Raw genomic sequence first — 17,647 nt, 5'->3', positions numbered from 1 at the left:
GCACTGAGGCTGACGTTTCCCGTCAACCAGGGTAAAATGTTTCATTTTTGGATGCTCAAACCCATCATTAGTTATAAAAGTGTGACGTGCCAACTTGAAATATAGTCAGTTTTTTTTAGCATTTTTGGCTTCGATCATGCAAATCACACCCGCTAGAAAGTGAAAAGTTCACGGAGACAAGGAGTTGATTGTCACGCTTAGATAGCCTACCGTTTAAAGAAAGAAACTTACTTAGGTTGTACTGTGATCGATCTTGTGATAAAAATCAAACTTTTCAAAGGGGTTAACACTAAAGCCTGACGTTCCTTATTAAAAAAACGAATAACACTTTTCATTTTTCATGTTCAATTACATCGTTGATGATAAAACTGTAACGTAAAAACATGATCTACGGACCCAGCGCAGCGAGGTCCTTGCTTCATGACCGAGAGCCATATATTTTCCCGTCCGGCCCAACCAAACTCACTTAATAAGCACTTCATCATATGACCACTCACCAGGGGTGGATCCAGGATTTTGAGTGAGTAGTTTCCACCCGAGGACCCACTCCTGCTAGGGGGGTTCGGGGGCATGCCCCCCCGAGAAAATTTGAAATTTGGAGCTCTCTAAAGGCCATTTCATGCATTTTTAGAAAATTTAATTGCCCCCAAAAGACTAAAAAAGCATGTAATCAAACATTACAACTCCATAGCGGATTAAATGTGACTTTCTGAAATGGGTGACACCGCTGGATTTTTTACCTCGAAGGCTCGGTTTATTCCTTTGGGCATTGCTTTCGGTGGCTGCCGAAAACGTGTCGGTTTTATTCGTTTCGAAAAAGGTGAGATATTTTGGAAGAAGACCAAAGGAACTGCGGAAGGTACTTCAAAAGACTTGGACAATGGTGTAATTAAGCTACCTTGCGCGAACAGACTTGTGATCTTGTATCCTTTTGTTGACATTGTCTTGAGATGAATGAACTCGAGATCGATTAACTGCAATCATTTGAATGGATTTAGTTCCTATTCACGGTGTATTTTTAGCCTTAATATGTTTTTAGGATTAAAGAGCGTCGCAAAAGATTTAAAAATGGATCTTGGACGAGTTGTTGTAATCACTGCGAAGAGCAAAAGCGAAAATAGTTTATCATTTCGAGCGCCGATCGTTTTGTTTTGATCCGAATCAAGCAGATTCCCGGGAGAGTTTATTTCATCTGTTAACAAAAGAAAAATATCTCACCTACATCAAAGAAGTTGCGCTCTTCACGGTCTTCGGAAGCATGCCGGCAAGTCGGCAAACTCATCGGAATGAATAAGTAATGAGAAAGAACAATAGCCTGAATATATGAATACTTAATAACCTCAATTTTTGAGGTACACATTTAATCCGCTATGGAGTTGTAATGAAAAGGCAAAAAACATTTATTTTTCTTGAAAGTACTACAGGAAACACTCTGATCTACAAATATTCCACCTTTAGCTACTGTGCAAACCAGTGTATATAGTGTTTTCAGGAAGGCCAAGTCATCACCAAGACTTTTCACACTGGAAAACATCACCTCCCAGTCAGGAAAATCAAGATGTGGAGAAAAAAAAACGAACCAAGTGTTAGTGTTTTTGATAACAAAAGAAAAACAAGCACAATTGATGATATAGTTTAAAGATTGATAATAAAAATCTACTTGCCTTTTTCATCCTTGGGACCACAGGCTTACCATCCATAAAGCCCTTCTCTCTCTCAAATTTCTTCTGTGTTGTGCTCCTATAATGAATGAAATGAATGAAAGCCAGGCTCAATAAATCCAAATGTTTAGCAACACTAAAAACAACATTTCCTGAGCTGGCTTTTATTCATTTCATTTATAGGAGCACAACACAGAAAAGAATTTGAGAGAGAGAGAAGGGCTTTATGGATGGTTAGCCTGTGTTGGGAGCTGGAATTCAAAAAATAAAACAATTATTAGAAAAATATAAATTATAAGAATCATAAAATGATATACAAATTGAAGTAAAATGATAATTTGAAATAATACTAGCCTTTCTTCATCCTTGGGAATTGCTGTGAAGCTGGTTGAATTCAGTGAAAATGTTTGTTAACCATTTAAGCTTAACATGAAAACCCAATGTCAATGTCAATGGAAAATCATCACAAGTAAAACAAAATAGAAAATAACCTTGAAATGAGTTGAAAAAAGTTATACAGGCACCAGTTTGAGCTTCTGTACTGTTCTCCATCAGTTTAAGGATTATGAGACTTAAAGGCCATAACCCAGACAGAACATAACTCACAAGTACTCTAGAAACAGCTGGTGCAAAAAATTATTACAAAATGTTTGCCATTCTCATTCTCCTAGGATGTAACTCAGCAAATAAATCTATCATACGTTCAAGGTCAAAATCCATGTCTCTGTGGGCATGCATCAGTGCCAATCCATTCAGTCTGTCCTGGGTCATTGTATTTCTCAAATAGTTCTTAAGATTCCGAAGGGATGATATGGATCTCTCACAAGATGCAGATGAAATTGGAATTCTGATCAGGACTTTCAGCATGGAATAGATGTTGACATATGCATCTTTGTCAATATCCTTCAGTGTAGCCTCCAAACTGTCAGGAATAATATCTCCTCTGTTATCCCTCCCCTTCCACAATCTCTCCCATAACAAAAGCTCTGCCTGTAATCCTGCATAATTTGGTATGTCCTGTCTATAATGGTTACAAAATTCCAAAACATTGGCCTTCCAGGCAGGGTCAGTAGCTAGTAAAACAGAGGGAATAATCGAAATACCTTTATAGCAAACAAATACATCATCCTTGAATCTGGTGTTGAGCTGCTGGAGTACATGGTCAAGAAAAACTCTAGTGAGATTGATCTTGAAATACCCCTCAGGAGTTGCAGCAGGAGCATTATTTCTATGCATTTGTCTCTGGGCTATCCTTGGCATTTCTGGCTGGACTGCTACTTGTCTTGCAATGGTCACTGCTTCCTGGTAGAGATTATGATGTCTGTTATCAATGTCAGTGCTCATGTCTTCAAGGACTGATTTCAAAAGAGCAAGTTCATCTTTAGCTTTTAGAAGATCCATTGCTTTTTGTTGCAGCTTCACTGTGAGTGGTCTAGTTAATCCCAAAATATGTCTGACAATAACAAGAGAAACAATAAAGGAAAAGTTGATTGCATTAATTAAGGACTGAGCATCATGTCTGCTTGTTGGATTCCAGGTTGAGTCTCCATGGCTGTTTCTGTTAAGTGAGATGTCTTCAAGTGTAGCTGTGACTGGGTAGAGAAGTTCAACTATGCGGTCCATTCCATCAATCCGTTCAATCCATCGTGTGCGGCACACATCAATTAAAACAGTATGGTTTGCCCGAGGCAATAGTTCTCTGATCTTGGCTATTAAATGTTGTTGACGCTTGGGAGAGTTGTTAAAAAAATTAGAAATCTTGCGCACAATATCCATCATGTTCCTGACAATTGGCAATTGGCAAGTGTCTGCTATGCACAAATTAAGCCTGTGGTTCATGCAGTGGACATAGATTGCCTTTTCGTGTTCTGCACTGATCAATGAGGAGGCTCCATTTAGTCTTCCAGCCATATTGCCTGCACCATCATAACACTGCCCACGACAGTCTTCCATTGTCAATCCTAAGTTTGCTACAGCTGCAGTTATAATGTCCTTGATAGCCTCCCCTGTTAATCCCTCCTCACAAATGTAATACTCAATAAATTCTTCTCGGATGGTTTTAGTTGTATCCAGAAATCTTATTACTACAGAAACATTCTCCTTATTTGAAATGTCAGCAGCTTCATCTGCCATAACTGAAAAATACTTACTATTTCTTATTTCCTGTGATAGATCATTCAAAATGTGAGCACCAACAGTTGCTATCATTTCATTCTGAATGGTCTTTGAAATGTATGTGGCATTTCTGGGTGCAGTGTCCAGGTGTTGCTGCAGTGTTTGGTCACCACTGTCTACCCGGAATTCTAGCAATGCCTGGAAATTACCGGTTAGGGCAGCATTAGTGGGATCATCATCTCTCCGCCCCCTGAGTGGGATGTTGTTTTTCCCACAGAAAATAATAGTTTTGAAAAGGGACTTTAGAATCTCCCGATTTCTCGCGATTTGCTGTTGAACTATGTTATTTAACTGCTGGTCAATTGGGACAGCTCCTCTTTGCATCATTCTCTTGAAATCATTCATAGCAGTCATAGAAAAATTGTGAATTTCACAATTTCCTAGCGAGTGTTTGGTTAAGCGAGAAGCGGCCGAAGTCCAATTTGTGAGAGGAGACTTCAATAATTTGTCTAACTTATTAGCGTTTCGCCCACACTGAACTCCAAAACAAACACAAGCTAAACAAAATGCTCCATCGAAATATTTGGAGTAAGCTAGCCATGGAAATCTTTTCAGCCAGCCCGAGACAAACTTACGAGATTTTCCATTTTCCATTGACACGGGGAAATCAAAAAGCTCACCTGGTTTCCACACGTTTTCGACGAACTCCAGCTTCTGATGCGGCGAGTAGTTGTGGATCTCGTCGAAAACTAGGCCAATGTCGAAGGGAGAACAATCCTCCCTCCGACAAACAGGATCTCCGCGAGTCATAACACTAGTATTTTTTAAACGTTTAACAGTAAATTGTTATTCCGTCGTTAACCCCTGAGCAAGTTCAAAAGTACTTGTTTTGTAGGAGCAACGAAAGAGACCCGCTGGGGGAGGAACTGCCCATTTTATACTTTGTCAGTAGTTTCCAAGGTAGTTTCCAAACACAACTAGCCAATCAGAAGAGTGTTTTGAGTGAGTTCCGATGACGAAATCTTTGCTAGCCAATCGTGAGGGGTTTTGACTGTGTTCCGCCTGTTATTGTCACCAAATAACAAGGACTTACACCCACCGGTTGCGTAAAGATTGGCTCCACGAACATTTTCCGACGGCTTCCGACGGTTTCCGAGGTGTAATCGAAGCTCGAAAGGCCAGCAATTATAACGAAATTAGTCATTCTAAACGTATTTTCTTTAATAAATAACTGTAAAACAGGAAGATGGTTTATTTCTGGAAGACGTTTAGTGATTTCCACAAAAGTATCAGTAGTTTCCAAAGGGAAATTAGAGTGTTTTCCAAAAGTACTTTTATCAACATTTAACTAGGTCGGAAAAATTTGAGTGAGTTCCGGAAATCAGGTAAACTACCCTGGATCCACCCCTGCTCACTGTTGAAAATGTAGACCTAAATAGGACATGATGAACGAGCATACAAGCACACACACAAAAAATATGCAATTAAAACTTTCTCTTTTTATTTCCATTAGCCCTGAGGGGGTAGGGAATAAAATAAAACACGAGTGATCAGGATACCCAAAACACTGTGACAGAGGAAGTTCTGAAGATTAGGAAAAGTCCACACTGTTATTTTTGTTATTTGATTTTCAAAGCATCAGCCGCATTGTCAACATCTTGGTAAGTGCGATTGAAAATCTTTTCTAGTCACTCGGTTTTTATCAGCTTTAGTTATTAAGTAACTGTAGAGAGATAAGGATCTTACGGCAAAGCCCAGTAACTGCTTTTTTGATCTTTGTGTTTGCAATATATAGTTATGCCTCGTTTGGAGAGTTAGTTAGAGTTAGATGGCGCGATTGAATCGCCAGCACGGTGCAATAAATAGGTTCTACAGCGACTTTTTCAAATCTGTGTGGCTGTATACCGTATAATCTATCTTCATTAACTAAGGCTACTGAATATTGTTCAATTTGAAAAATCGATGACCATAAAACTAAAATCAGACCTCTATTTATGGTATGGACTGTCGCTCGCTGAAGGAAATCCGCGGTGCTTCATTATGTGGTTTTTCAGCGGCTATGACCTGCGTTAGTTATGAACTTGACTTTGTTTTAGGAAGGTTTAACGAAAGATTCTGAGATCGCGGTAGATTCGAACTGAATTTTCTACTTGTACACAAGCGTTTCATGATCGAGATAGCCTTCACTTAAATCTTTGGATACTAGCGGCAGGTTCTACGGTACATATTTTTCTAAAGGCCGTAATCTGTTTTTTTTTTCTATCAAAGCGCCAGTCTCGCATAAGAAGATAAGTTATGACGCTGCGCGCTCACGAAGAGATATGTTTTAATTTTCTTAGAGAAACTGAAACTTACTTCAATTCACTGTAATTGCATACATAGTAAAAACGTACTTTTCCTTTGAATGGATGTTTCATATCTTCACTGTTAAATGGCTTTCTTCAAACCTTTATGGTTTATACAACATATTTCAACTTCATTCGCTAAGATTGTTAAGCATTGTTTAATTTGAGAAACTGATGGTCTCCACAATCACGTGATCAAAAACTAAATCAATCCTAAATTACGACATATTTATAATGCGGACTGTCCTTTACTGATGTCAGAAGATATTCGCAGTGTTACAGTTCATGATTTTCCAGTGTCCATAATTTTCATTGGTAATTCACATGATCTTGTTCGCTTTTTTTGAAAGTACTAAGGTCTCGTATAGGAAGAGAGGTCAGTCTTTGACACCGCGGGCTCACGAAGGGAGATGTTATAATTCTCCGTGAGGAACCGGAGGAAGTGTAAGTGATCACTGCGCTTATTCTTCAGATGCAAGTGGTCTACTAAGCCCAGCCGTTAAATTGGTTGGGAAGCTTTGTTATAGGCTTTCAAATGAACTAAAACAGCATTCACTCTGAAATCTAAATTTTTTGTCATTGCTATTTGACAAACTCATAATGAAATGCCTGTATAAATGTGGAAGAAGGGAGATCGCAACCTTTTACCTCTATCACGTCATCAGGTTACTGGTAAAATGACAACCATACGTTTCTCTATCTTTTAAACGGTCAAAAACGTGCAGAACAGTATTACGTGTTTTTAACATTAGTCCAGATGTTTTTCATTGTTTTTGTAGTTTCACTTTCGTAAGTATCAGCTGCGACATCGATAATTTTGTATTTTTTTTTAGTAAATTTACCGTAACTTAAGCCTTAACCTTACGGTTACTTGTGATATGAGTAACTTTTTAATCGCAAAGGCTAAAAATGATTGCTAATTTGTCCTGTCATGTCCTGTCCTGATACTATTAAGTCATGTCATGTGCAAAAATTGCCACCGGAGTGAAATGAATTCGTCGCAAAGCTTTGTGACCTCACAAATTATTTACCATTCTCATCAGCTATGAATAGATTCGTTTCCAGTGACACTCATCTGATAAGTGAGCTCGCTACCTGGTAATAGCTTGCGACAAAAATATTTTGCCAAAACTCATGGAATTATGTTAATCGTTAGTCGTAAAGTGGCCAAAGTGTTAACCGTTAGCCGTAAAAGCCATCACCCCATTGAGACCCTCCTTCTACCACAGCGAGCCCATAATTCGCAAATGCGAGTTGTTTGACTTTGATCTTTAAGCCTTGGAAAATGAAATTTCCCCGAATTTGGAGAAATCACGTAATGTTGACATCAATACTAAATTAAATGGGAAGCAAGCTTGTCAAGCCTGCAGTTATTTGTTATATTTCGAAGAAAAGGAAGAAGCCCAGTCACACATAATTTTTATCGTTCAAATTATCGCTCGGTGTTAGTTCCCTCTAGTTGCAAGTTTCTTACAATTGTCTTAGAAAAAGAGGAAACAAAAAGGTTAAAGCAGCCAAAAATGCCGTTGGGAGAATTCATCGCAGATCCTACGCAGTAACTGTAGTCTAGTCCATTTCCCCTACCTCTCTCCTCTCGTCAAAAGAAATATGTATAACTATTTAGTATAAGTATTGATTATTACTGAGAGTCAAGCTACCTCTCTCTCTAATGTCATTTGCTCGTTGCCATATTTCGGTCACTGGATTAACGCCTTCAAAGGTAAGACCAGTGATGTGGTTATTTTCGAGCAAATTATCGATCCAATCCATCCGTTTTTATTTTAATCTATTATAACAGTTACTATTTTTGTCTTCGTTCAGTGCAAATCACACCCACAAGAAAATGAAAAGTTCATGAGTACAATAGTCAGTTTTCATGCAAAGATAGCTTACTGTTTAAAGACAGAAGCTTTAGTTGTATTCTCGATCTGATCGATCTAGTGATGCAAATGCAACTGTTCCAAAAGGGATGAACACCGAAACCTGTCGTTTCCCGTTAAACAGAGTAAGATGTTTCATTTCTGGATGCTAAAATCAATTATTAGTAAGAAAAGTGTGACGTGCCAAACCAAAATACAGTCACTTAATTTTTTTGGCATTTTTGGCTTCAATCATGCAAATCACTCCTGCTTGAAAGTGAAAAGTTCACGAAGACAAGGAGTCGATTTTCACGCAAAGATAGCTTAGCTTTTAAAGAAAGAAACTAGGGTTGTAGTGTGATTGATCTTGTAATGAAAATCACACCCTTCAAAGGGGTAAACACTTAAGCCTTACGTTCCCTATTGACAACAGAAATAACACTTTTCAATTTCCATATTTAATTACATCATTCGTGATAAAAGGGTGAGTTGCAAAACCGGTACAGTTACTTGTGGCATATGTAACTTTTCAAGCGCAAAGGCTAAAATGATAGCTAATTTGTCCTATCCTGTCCAGGAACTATTAAAAGTCTGTCCACGAGAGGACCGGGCAGGCGTGACACATTTCACCTCACCGATTTCTTTCGAACTTTCACAGTTTACTAGGGTCGGTAACATGTTCAAGAATCCAAAGTAGCTCGGGCTCCCGGCTAATCCCTGGGGTATTGGAGCCCCCACATCAAATCCCTAGGGTAAAAAGGCTAAAATTAGCTCGAAAACTGCACTTCCAACGAATCTCTCTCACACTAAGAGAATGCGATGGATTTTAATCTTGTTATGTCCAATGGTTGTTCGGAAGCTCAAAGAAACAATTTTTTAAAGTTGGGGTAATTTGATATAACTTTTGTCAATTTAGAGCTAATTTTTCGATCTTTGTGTTTGCAATATGTAGTTATGTCACGTTTCGAGAAATTGATGATCATAAAACTAATTTCAGACCTTTATTTTTGTTGAGGACTGTCCCTCGCTGATATCATAGGAAATCCGGGGTGCTTCATTACGTGGTTTTCCAGTGGCTATGAGCTGCATTAGCTATTAACTTGATTTTGTTTTAGGAGGGTTCAACGAACGATTCAGAGATCGCGGTGGATTCGAATTAAATTTCCTTTTTCTTCTTTAACACAAGCGTTTCGTGGTCGAGATACCTTCACTTAAATCTTTGGATACTAGCGGCGGGTTCTACAGCATATATTTTTCTTAAGGCCGTAATTTGTTTCTTTGTCTGTTGAAGCGCCAGCCTCGCATAACATGATAAGTTATGACGCTGCGCGCTCGCGAAGAGAGATGTTTTCATTTTCTCAGAGAAACTGAAACTTACTTAAATTTATTGTAATTGCATACATAGAACTTACGTACTTTTCGAACGAATGCTTTATATCTCCACCGTTAAATTGTTTTCTTCAAACTTTTACGGTTTTATACGATATATTTCAACCTCATTAGCTAAGATTGTTAAGCATTGTTTAATTGGAGAAACTGATAGAAGAGAGGTCAGTCTAGGACACCACGTGCTCACCCTGAAAGATGTTATAATTCTCTGTGGGGAACGTAAGGAAGTTGATAATTAGATCATGATCAAAGTCAACATGCCGGCCATCAGGCAAACTTTTGTGGATTAGATTTATATAAAAATGTCAGCTTAAGGATTACAAACAAACGATTTAATATGTTAGAAATAAACAATCGTAAAGAATGGTTTTATTATCTAAAACCATTGGTAGATCACTGCTCCTGTATCGCAGAGGTCATGGGTTCAAATCCCGTACAGGCCTGAATTTTTTTCAGGCCTTATTTTCACTACTGCTCAAGTAGTGTTTATGACTACAAAGATTGCATTCACGTCTTTATCTGCAGTTCAGATATATAACCTTCATATGTTCAAAGTCGTTTAAAAATATACCCTCAGGATGTTTTGAAAATTTTTGGGTTCTTATCTGAATAACAAAACAATCACAGTAATTGTTGCACGACTGCGGTTTTTTTTTAATGTAGGGAAAGTCCCGGCTGTTTTTGTCTTTTCACTTTCAAAAGCATCCGTTACGAAGTCAGCAACCGGTTAAGTACAAGTAGAAGTGATTATTACAGGGGTTTACAGCTTTCTTTCTACAAAGTAATAAGCAACAATCGATTGTTATTTTGAGTAGCTTTGCATGAGGAACGTTTTAATAGCAAAGCCTGAAAAGAATGCTGTTTTGTGAATATTTCTCTTGAGCCTATCAATCTAAATTTCTACCGAAGTAAAATGAATTTGTTACAAAGCGACTTCGTTAAATCTTTGTGGCTTCACATCTTACCAATCATCCTCATTGACTATGGAAAGGTTCGCTGAGATGTATCTTTCATGTTGGGCTAAGACCGTAAGCGCTTAAAACGTGAAGTGGAATACTGAGTTATGAGGGTGCTTTTTTTTTCCAATAATATTATCGTTGTCTAGTTGTCAAGCTACGCAATAAAGGCACTCCTTAATCGCTGAAAATGTAAAGAAGTCGCCTATAGAGAAATAAAAGACTGAGGGCAAATATTTTTCGAGTTTCCTGACGTGATAAGTAAAATCCTAAGTTCTGTTTGGATCATAAAAAACCATATCAAAGTTACTTATTCCCAATAGTGTCTACACCTGAGTTACGGTTAGTAGCGAGTGAACAATTGCATATCAGACTTTCCACAAAAACCCATTTCTACGCTGAAAAATTGTTTGATCATTTGATTGGTTGATCTAAACTACAAATAAGGATGTGATTGACTTATTGAACTGTCCGATAACAAATTTTTGGATGACAAACTACCTGATAACAACTTGGCAAGTGAATAAGTGGATAATGGGAGTTTTTTTAACCAATTACGATCGAGGAAATTGTAATTTTTATGATTGATAATGGTAATAGGGCCGAGTGGATTCCAATTCGGTTTGTAATAGTACGAGTGATTGAAAAAATATGTAAAGAAATTAATTACTCCTTTTTGAAAATTCCCCCAGTTTTTTTTCCAGGATAAGTGGTTGTTGCTATGGTTATTGTGATCAATTTCGTGATTGGTGGATTTAACTGAGTGGACTGAGTATGATGGCTGCTTCAACCGTACGATTACAACTGTACAGAATGATTAGTGAAAAATGAAGCAGCTAATGCACAATCACAATTGAGGTTATGAATAATTAAATATATGAATTAAAAGTTTGTGTTAATCCATTATTTTAAAAAAAAGTCACGGTAAGGGTTGGCCGACTCATCGAATAGTTTGGAATGTTGGGAAAAGTCCCGACTGCCGTTATTTTTGCCGTTTCACTTTAAATGTAATAGCCAGGAGGGGATACCCAGAAGTGATCTGGATACCCAAAAAATGGGGATACCCGAAAAAACTGTGACAGTGCAAGTTTCGGAATATTGGGAAAAATTTGTTTTTTTGTTGTCTGACTTTCAAAACCATCAGCTATATAGTCAACATCGTAGTAATTACGAAATTAATTTTGCAGAAATCACAATTTAAGTAAAATGAAAGGTGACAAATCGAGTTTGTCAAACCATTGGCACCTCAAATCTTGGCAATCATCCTCATCTGTTACGAATAGATTCGTTTTCAGCCATATACTTCAGATAAGTAAGCTCATTACTTAGTGATCCACGGCTAGAAAACATCCTCGTTGTTTTTTAAGAAACTCGCGACCCTTCAACAACCCTTAATTGATAACGAGACCCCCCGATACACGACCATTACGCAAGCGCGCGTCATTTTTGTTATTTAATAAGGTAAACAAACGAAACAGCTAGATCAAAAATCACTTGGTTAACAACTGACTTTCACAGCATTACAGTTAGACAGTCCGTTTTCAAAGTTTCACCGAAGGTGATCTGTTGATGTGCTCCAGTTGCACTTATCCACTCCTCTTCCTCACTTACTTTTTGCTTTAAGTCGATATTGTGAATTCTAACACTTTCAGCTCGTTACAAAAGTTTCCAGGTGTAATCGACCCAGCCCGTTTTTGTAACTTCACATATAGGTTCCTGTTGCAGTGTCTCATTATGAATGCAGATTATCGAATCATTTGCTTAGCTTGTGTTATTAATAATAATGTTTCCCTAATAACAGGAGAGGATGGCAATGGAAACCTTACGACATGAAGAAGAAGACATGATAGCTTTCATGAACATCGCCAAACAGGTTGCCCTGTTCCTGCTCAACTCAGATCGCATTCAGAAAGCCATTGAGATATGCAGCGAATGTTTGATTTTGCTAAATGAAACCGATCAAAACAGCAAAGGCGAAATAGAAAAGACCTTCTATTTCCTTCTTTTCAGCGCTTATTGTCATGTGTCTGACTACGTAAGTGCGGAAAGATACGGCAGGAAACTGCTTGTCTTATACAGCGAGTCTGGTGACTTAGTAAAAGAGGGAGATGTAAGCATAGCTCTAGCAGATATTTTTGACAGTCAAAACAGGTTTACAGATGCTAAAGAGCTTTACGAAAAAGCAGTTAATATAAGGAGAAAAACTGGTGAAAGAATTGAAGAAGCAAGTGCCTGCGCAAGATTCGGAAATATGTTGTATGAACTTGGCGAAAACCTAAAAGCGAAGGAGTATGTTGAGAGAGCCCTTGCCATTAGAAACGAAATTGGCGACAAAAGAGGAGAAGCATCATGTTATGAAAGCCTAGGTAGTTTGTTTCGGTCTCTCGGGCAATACCACAAGGCTAAAGAGTATCTCCAAAAAGCGCTAGTCATAAGCACTAAAATTGGCGACAGAAGAGGGGAAGCATCATGTAATAGCAACCTAGGTAGTGTGTTTGAGTCTTTCGGGCAATACGACGAGGCCAAAGAGTATCTCCTAAAGGGGCTTCGCATTAGAACTGAGATTTGCGACAGAAAAGGAGTGGCAGCTGATTACGGAAACCTTGCTACTGTGTTTAAGTCGCTTGGCCAATACGACAAGGCTGAAGAGTATCTCCAAAAAGCGCTTGCCATCAAAACTGAAATTGGCGACAGAAAAGGTGAAGCATCATGTTATAGAAACTTAGGTAGTGTGTCTGAGTGTCTCGGGCAGTACGACAAGGCTAACGAGTATCTCCAAAATGCGCTAGCTATCAGCACTGACATTGGGGACAAAAGAGGAAAGGCAGCTGACTATGGAAACCTAGGTACTGTGTTTCAGTCGCTCGGGCAATACAAGAAGGCTGAAGAGAACCTCAAAGAAGCGCTCGACATCAGAATTGAAATTGGCGACAGAAAAGGGGAGGCAGCTGACCACAGAAACCTAGGTACTGTGTTTAAGTCCTTCGGGAAATACGACAAGGCTGAAGAGAGTCTCCAAAAAGCGCTTGTCATCTGCACTGACATTGGCGACAGAAAAGGAGAAGCATCATGTTATGGAAACCTAGGTACTGTGTTTGAGTGTCGCGGCCAATACGACAAGGCTAAAGAGTATCTCCAAAAAGCGCTTATCATCAGAACTGAAATTGGCGACAAAAAAGGAGAGGCAGCTGATTATGGAAACCTTGGTACTGTTTCTCAGTCGCTCGGGCAGTATTACACAGCTAAAAGGTATCACAAAAAAGCGCTTGTCATCAGATCTGAAATTGGCGACAGAAAAGGAGAGGCAGCTGACAACGGAAACCTAGGTACTGTGTTTAGGTCTCTCGGGCAATACGAACGGGCTATAGAGCATCTTAAAAAAGCACTCGAAATCAGAACTAAAATTGGCGACAGAGAAGGGGAGGCGGCTGACTACGGAAACCTAGGTACTGTGTTTAGGTCTCTCGGGCAATATGACAAGGCTAGAGAGTATATCCAAAAGGCGCTTCACATCAGAACTGAGATTGGCGACAGAAGAGGAGAGGCAGCTGACTACGGAAACCTAGGTACTGTGTGTCACTCGCTTGCGCAATACAGCAAGGCTATAGAGTATCTTCAAAGGGCGCTTGTCATCAGAACTGAGATTGATGACAGAAAAGGAGAAGCAGCTGACTACGGAAACCTAGGTATTGTGTTTCAGTCGCGCGGGCAATACGACACGGCTAAGGAGTATCTGCAAAAAGCGCTCGTTATCAGAACTGAAATTGGCGATAAGGAAGGGGAAGCAGCAGATCTTGCAAACCTTGGAATTGTGTGTAGAACTGTTGGAGATTATGAATCTTCGGAAGTATACTTGAAGAAAGCTTTATCCATATCAAAAGAAATTGGAGATAGAAGAAGAACGCTCCAAATTCTTCAAGAGTACGCCATTTTGTATTTATCTCAAAACAAAATCAAAGACTCCCTTTCGTCTCTTCGTCAGTGCATTGGAACGTATGACGACCTGAGATATTTCCTGGGTGCCAATGATGAGTTCAAAACATCATTTCTGGAGGACTCAGGAATATATCTCTACAAGCTGCTAAGTACTTTGCTTTGTTACACCGGAAATGTTCGAGATGCTCTTTATGTTGAGGAGTTGGGTCGAGCTAGAGGCCTATCAGACTTGATGGCAGAGAAGTACTCGGTTAAAACGCAGATCTCTGCTGATCCACAATCTTGGTTTGGCGTTGAAAACATTTTTAGAAAGAAAAATAACTGTACTTGTCTGTACATTTCTTATTTTCAGAATCATGTGCATTTGTGGATCTTCAAAACAAGTGGAATCCCTTACTATAAAAGAATATCAGTAGAAGAGAATCTAGTTCAGGCTGGGTTGCCCAAAGATTTGCCTTTGAGTAAAATTTTGGGTGATAATTTCAGCAGGCTTGGCATTTTGCCCACTGAAGATTGTGAAGATAGGTCTTTAAATGTGGTTGAATTGCAACCTCTCTCACCCGAACAAAAGGGCTCACCAAGATTGCGACTCCTGGAGGAGGAGGACAAGGAATTCATTTCAAGTCTATCTATGTGTTACAAAATGTTTATTGCCCCCGTTTATGATCTGCTTGAGGAGGCTGAAGTCATTATTGTTCCTGACCGCAGTTTGTACAAAGTTCCCTTTGCAGCCCTGAGTGAAAAGGAGGGAGCCGAATACCTGTCGGAGACTCATAGGATCCGTGTCATTCCTTCTTTGACGACACTCAAGATCATTCAAGATAGTCCAGATGACTATCACAGCAACACTGGTGCCTTGATCATAGGCAATCCTAAGGTTAATGGGCTGCGGCCATTGCCAGGTGCAGAAAAGGAAGCGAAGATGGTCGGACAACTAGTGGGCGTTACGGCTCTGGTACAAGAGGAAGCAACAAAGCAGGCGGTACTTGAGCGGATAGGTTCAGTGGGCCTGATTCATTTTGCTGCCCATGGTGACTCCGAAAGGGGAGAAATTGCCCTCTCCCCCATTCCTACTACCAACAGTCCAGACGCTATCCTACCACGGGAAGATTACTTATTGACGATGGCTGATGTCTCAAGAGTGAAAGTCAGAGCTAAACTGGTGGTACTTAGCTGCTGTCACAGTGGAAGTGGACAGATAAGAGCCGAGGGAGTTATAGGAATTGCCCGTGCGTTCTTAGGATCCGGTGCTCGCTCGGTGTTGGTTGCGCTGTGGGCCATTCCAGACCCAGCAACAGAGAAGCTGATGAGTCGGTTCTACGAACACCTTGTTGAAGGAGAAAGTGCCAGTGAATCCCTTCATCAGGCGATGAAGTGGATGAGAAAAAATGGCTTGACCCATGTGTCTGAGTGGGCTTCATTTACGCTGATTGGAGATGACGTGAGTTTTGAGTTTGGGGCGCAGAGGTAAGACTCAGTGAGAAAAGATATTTTACAAATCAAAGCTAATATAAGATGTGAAGGTGGCTATGATTTATCGGCCACTGATTGTCGGCGGGGATCCTTTGTTACCTTGAATACCAAGGCTAGTTTTATACCTTTTTTTCGCTTCTTTCAAAGAGTAACAATTTATCCTCCTAGTTAGGTGTAAAATATAGAATCTCGAAAGCGCCTCTCTGTCAATCTTCCTATTACACCTGGTATAACTGTATTTGCTTTATTTAAGATATGTTGATTAAGTTATCTATAATTTTTTTTTACGTTTGTTACAGGAAAGAAGATCTCGAAGGAAACAGACTTTAGAGACTTTTAGATGGATAAACAAATAAAATAAGTAGAGAAAATACTCTATCCGTTATTTCATTGTGTAATTAAAGAAAGGGTAATCTCAAATTAAGCATACTAATTTCAATTTTTTGCGTTCTCTTTTCCGATCTTCTCAGAAGAAGGTATTGGTTACGTTTAAGAAAATTTTTTTTCAGCACAAAAATTATCTTTTCCGGCTGAGACAATCAGCACGAAACATTGTTGACGCAAGGCTCTTAAGCGAAGTGAAATCAGGAAAGTTAAAACAGTAGTTTAAGCATCAAAAACGAGCCAGTTAAGTCTTACAGGGTTTTCTCTCAAAGCCTTTTGTCAGGTTTTGTGAACAGAATCCTACATTTTTTTATATAAAATCTCAACAGAAACCATTTCTTTTGGTCAGTTCCAGCACTACCTCTGAGTGCTTCAAAGACTGAAAATACATGGATTTCTAAATAAGACCATGGAAAAGCTATCAATGTCAATGTTATTACTATAAAGAAGAAAAATTACGGTAGCTATATTTTAAAACTGGTTCAACAAGTCACTTACACATATTAATGTTTGAAATGATGTATGTTTGCATGGTAATTAAATCGTTTTCACGTCAGGTAGTTGTCAAAATGTTGTTTTGGGAATCAAAATATTCTTGGTTTTAGCACATTCTATACACTTTTCTCTTTTTGGGGAATTTTTCTCAAGGGATTACGCAGTGATTCCAAAGAGGCTAAAATAAAAAGACAGCTGGAGAGAAATTTTAGAAAATATCGTGAACGTTTGTTTTAACCAGGTTACAGAGTAAAATGGATAGCACTGTTGTTTATTGTTAAGGCTGCAAGGTGGTAGGATGAAGGATGCAACTGGTATGAGTGTCTGCATGCGGTCCACTGACGCTTTCTTGCGCAGAAAACATCAATCAAATAAACGCCATGATCGCAAGAGGTTACTTTTTAGCCCGACTGGAAATATACGCAGGAACCTCGGTTAAACACTGGACTTCAGTTTAAAGCTTCCTGCGGTTAATTCTTAATTGGCTGTTTTGCCTCTTCGTTCATTTATGAGACCGGGTGTCCCAGCGGATTTGGACCCCCCTCCGCGGATTTGGACCCCCCAACAAAACTGAGTGAAAACATCATCCTTAACGTTCTAGTAAAAATGGATGATACTTTACGTTCCAGTGCGTACTAAAGTATGTTTTTAATTCAAAACATGCGTATCGTTAATGCATACGAACTGGCATCCCCACGAATGTTTCTTTTGACCAAGGGAAAATGGGCAAGAATTTGGTTTGATGTCTGGGTCGTTTTTGAACCTTTTCCGCGATAGTCGAACACCGCTAGATTCAATAAGAGACAAACTTGTGGCACTAATTTATTTTGTCATTGTTCAATGTCCGAGTGTTGGACGTTGTACAGTGCGAGTTGTGCGAGGAAAGGTTACGCATGAGCTGCGAGGGGTTTAAGACTGCCCCGGAGGGCGAGTGGCTCTGCATTGTCTGTAGATTGCCAGATTCTAGACGTCTTCGTAATTGTTAAGGTGTTATTTCGGATCCCTCAACAGTTAATAATCGTTAAAATTAGAAA

At 39.2% G+C, this 17,647-nt stretch overlaps 2 protein-coding genes and 1 pseudogene across 2 annotated transcripts; 1 reads left to right on the top strand and 2 right to left on the bottom strand.

Annotated features, from left to right (window-relative positions):
* The window catches only part of LOC136279210 (2-(3-amino-3-carboxypropyl)histidine synthase subunit 1-like), a 490,303-nt pseudogene that overhangs the window by 24,820 nt on the left and 447,836 nt on the right, over positions 1–17,647 (bottom strand).
* LOC136279157 (52 kDa repressor of the inhibitor of the protein kinase-like) lies at positions 947–4,614 on the bottom strand. The gene has a single exon (XM_066162674.1). The coding sequence runs from the start codon at positions 4,584–4,586 to the stop codon at positions 2,301–2,303; it is 2,286 nt and encodes a 761-aa protein (XP_066018771.1). The 5' UTR covers positions 4,587–4,614; the 3' UTR covers positions 947–2,300.
* LOC136278960 (tetratricopeptide repeat protein 28-like) lies at positions 12,133–16,153 on the top strand. Its single transcript, XM_066162278.1, has 2 exons — positions 12,133–15,728; positions 16,034–16,153. The coding sequence occupies exons 1-2, from the start codon at positions 12,133–12,135 to the stop codon at positions 16,062–16,064; spliced, it is 3,627 nt and encodes a 1,208-aa protein (XP_066018375.1). The 3' UTR covers positions 16,065–16,153.

This window comes from Pocillopora verrucosa, chromosome 2 (assembly GCF_036669915.1).
Source record: "Pocillopora verrucosa isolate sample1 chromosome 2, ASM3666991v2, whole genome shotgun sequence".
In the NCBI taxonomy this organism is placed as follows: domain Eukaryota; kingdom Metazoa; phylum Cnidaria; class Anthozoa; order Scleractinia; family Pocilloporidae; genus Pocillopora; species Pocillopora verrucosa.
Note: the sequence above shows the minus strand (reverse complement) of the source record. Positions and strands in the feature narration are given on the sequence as shown.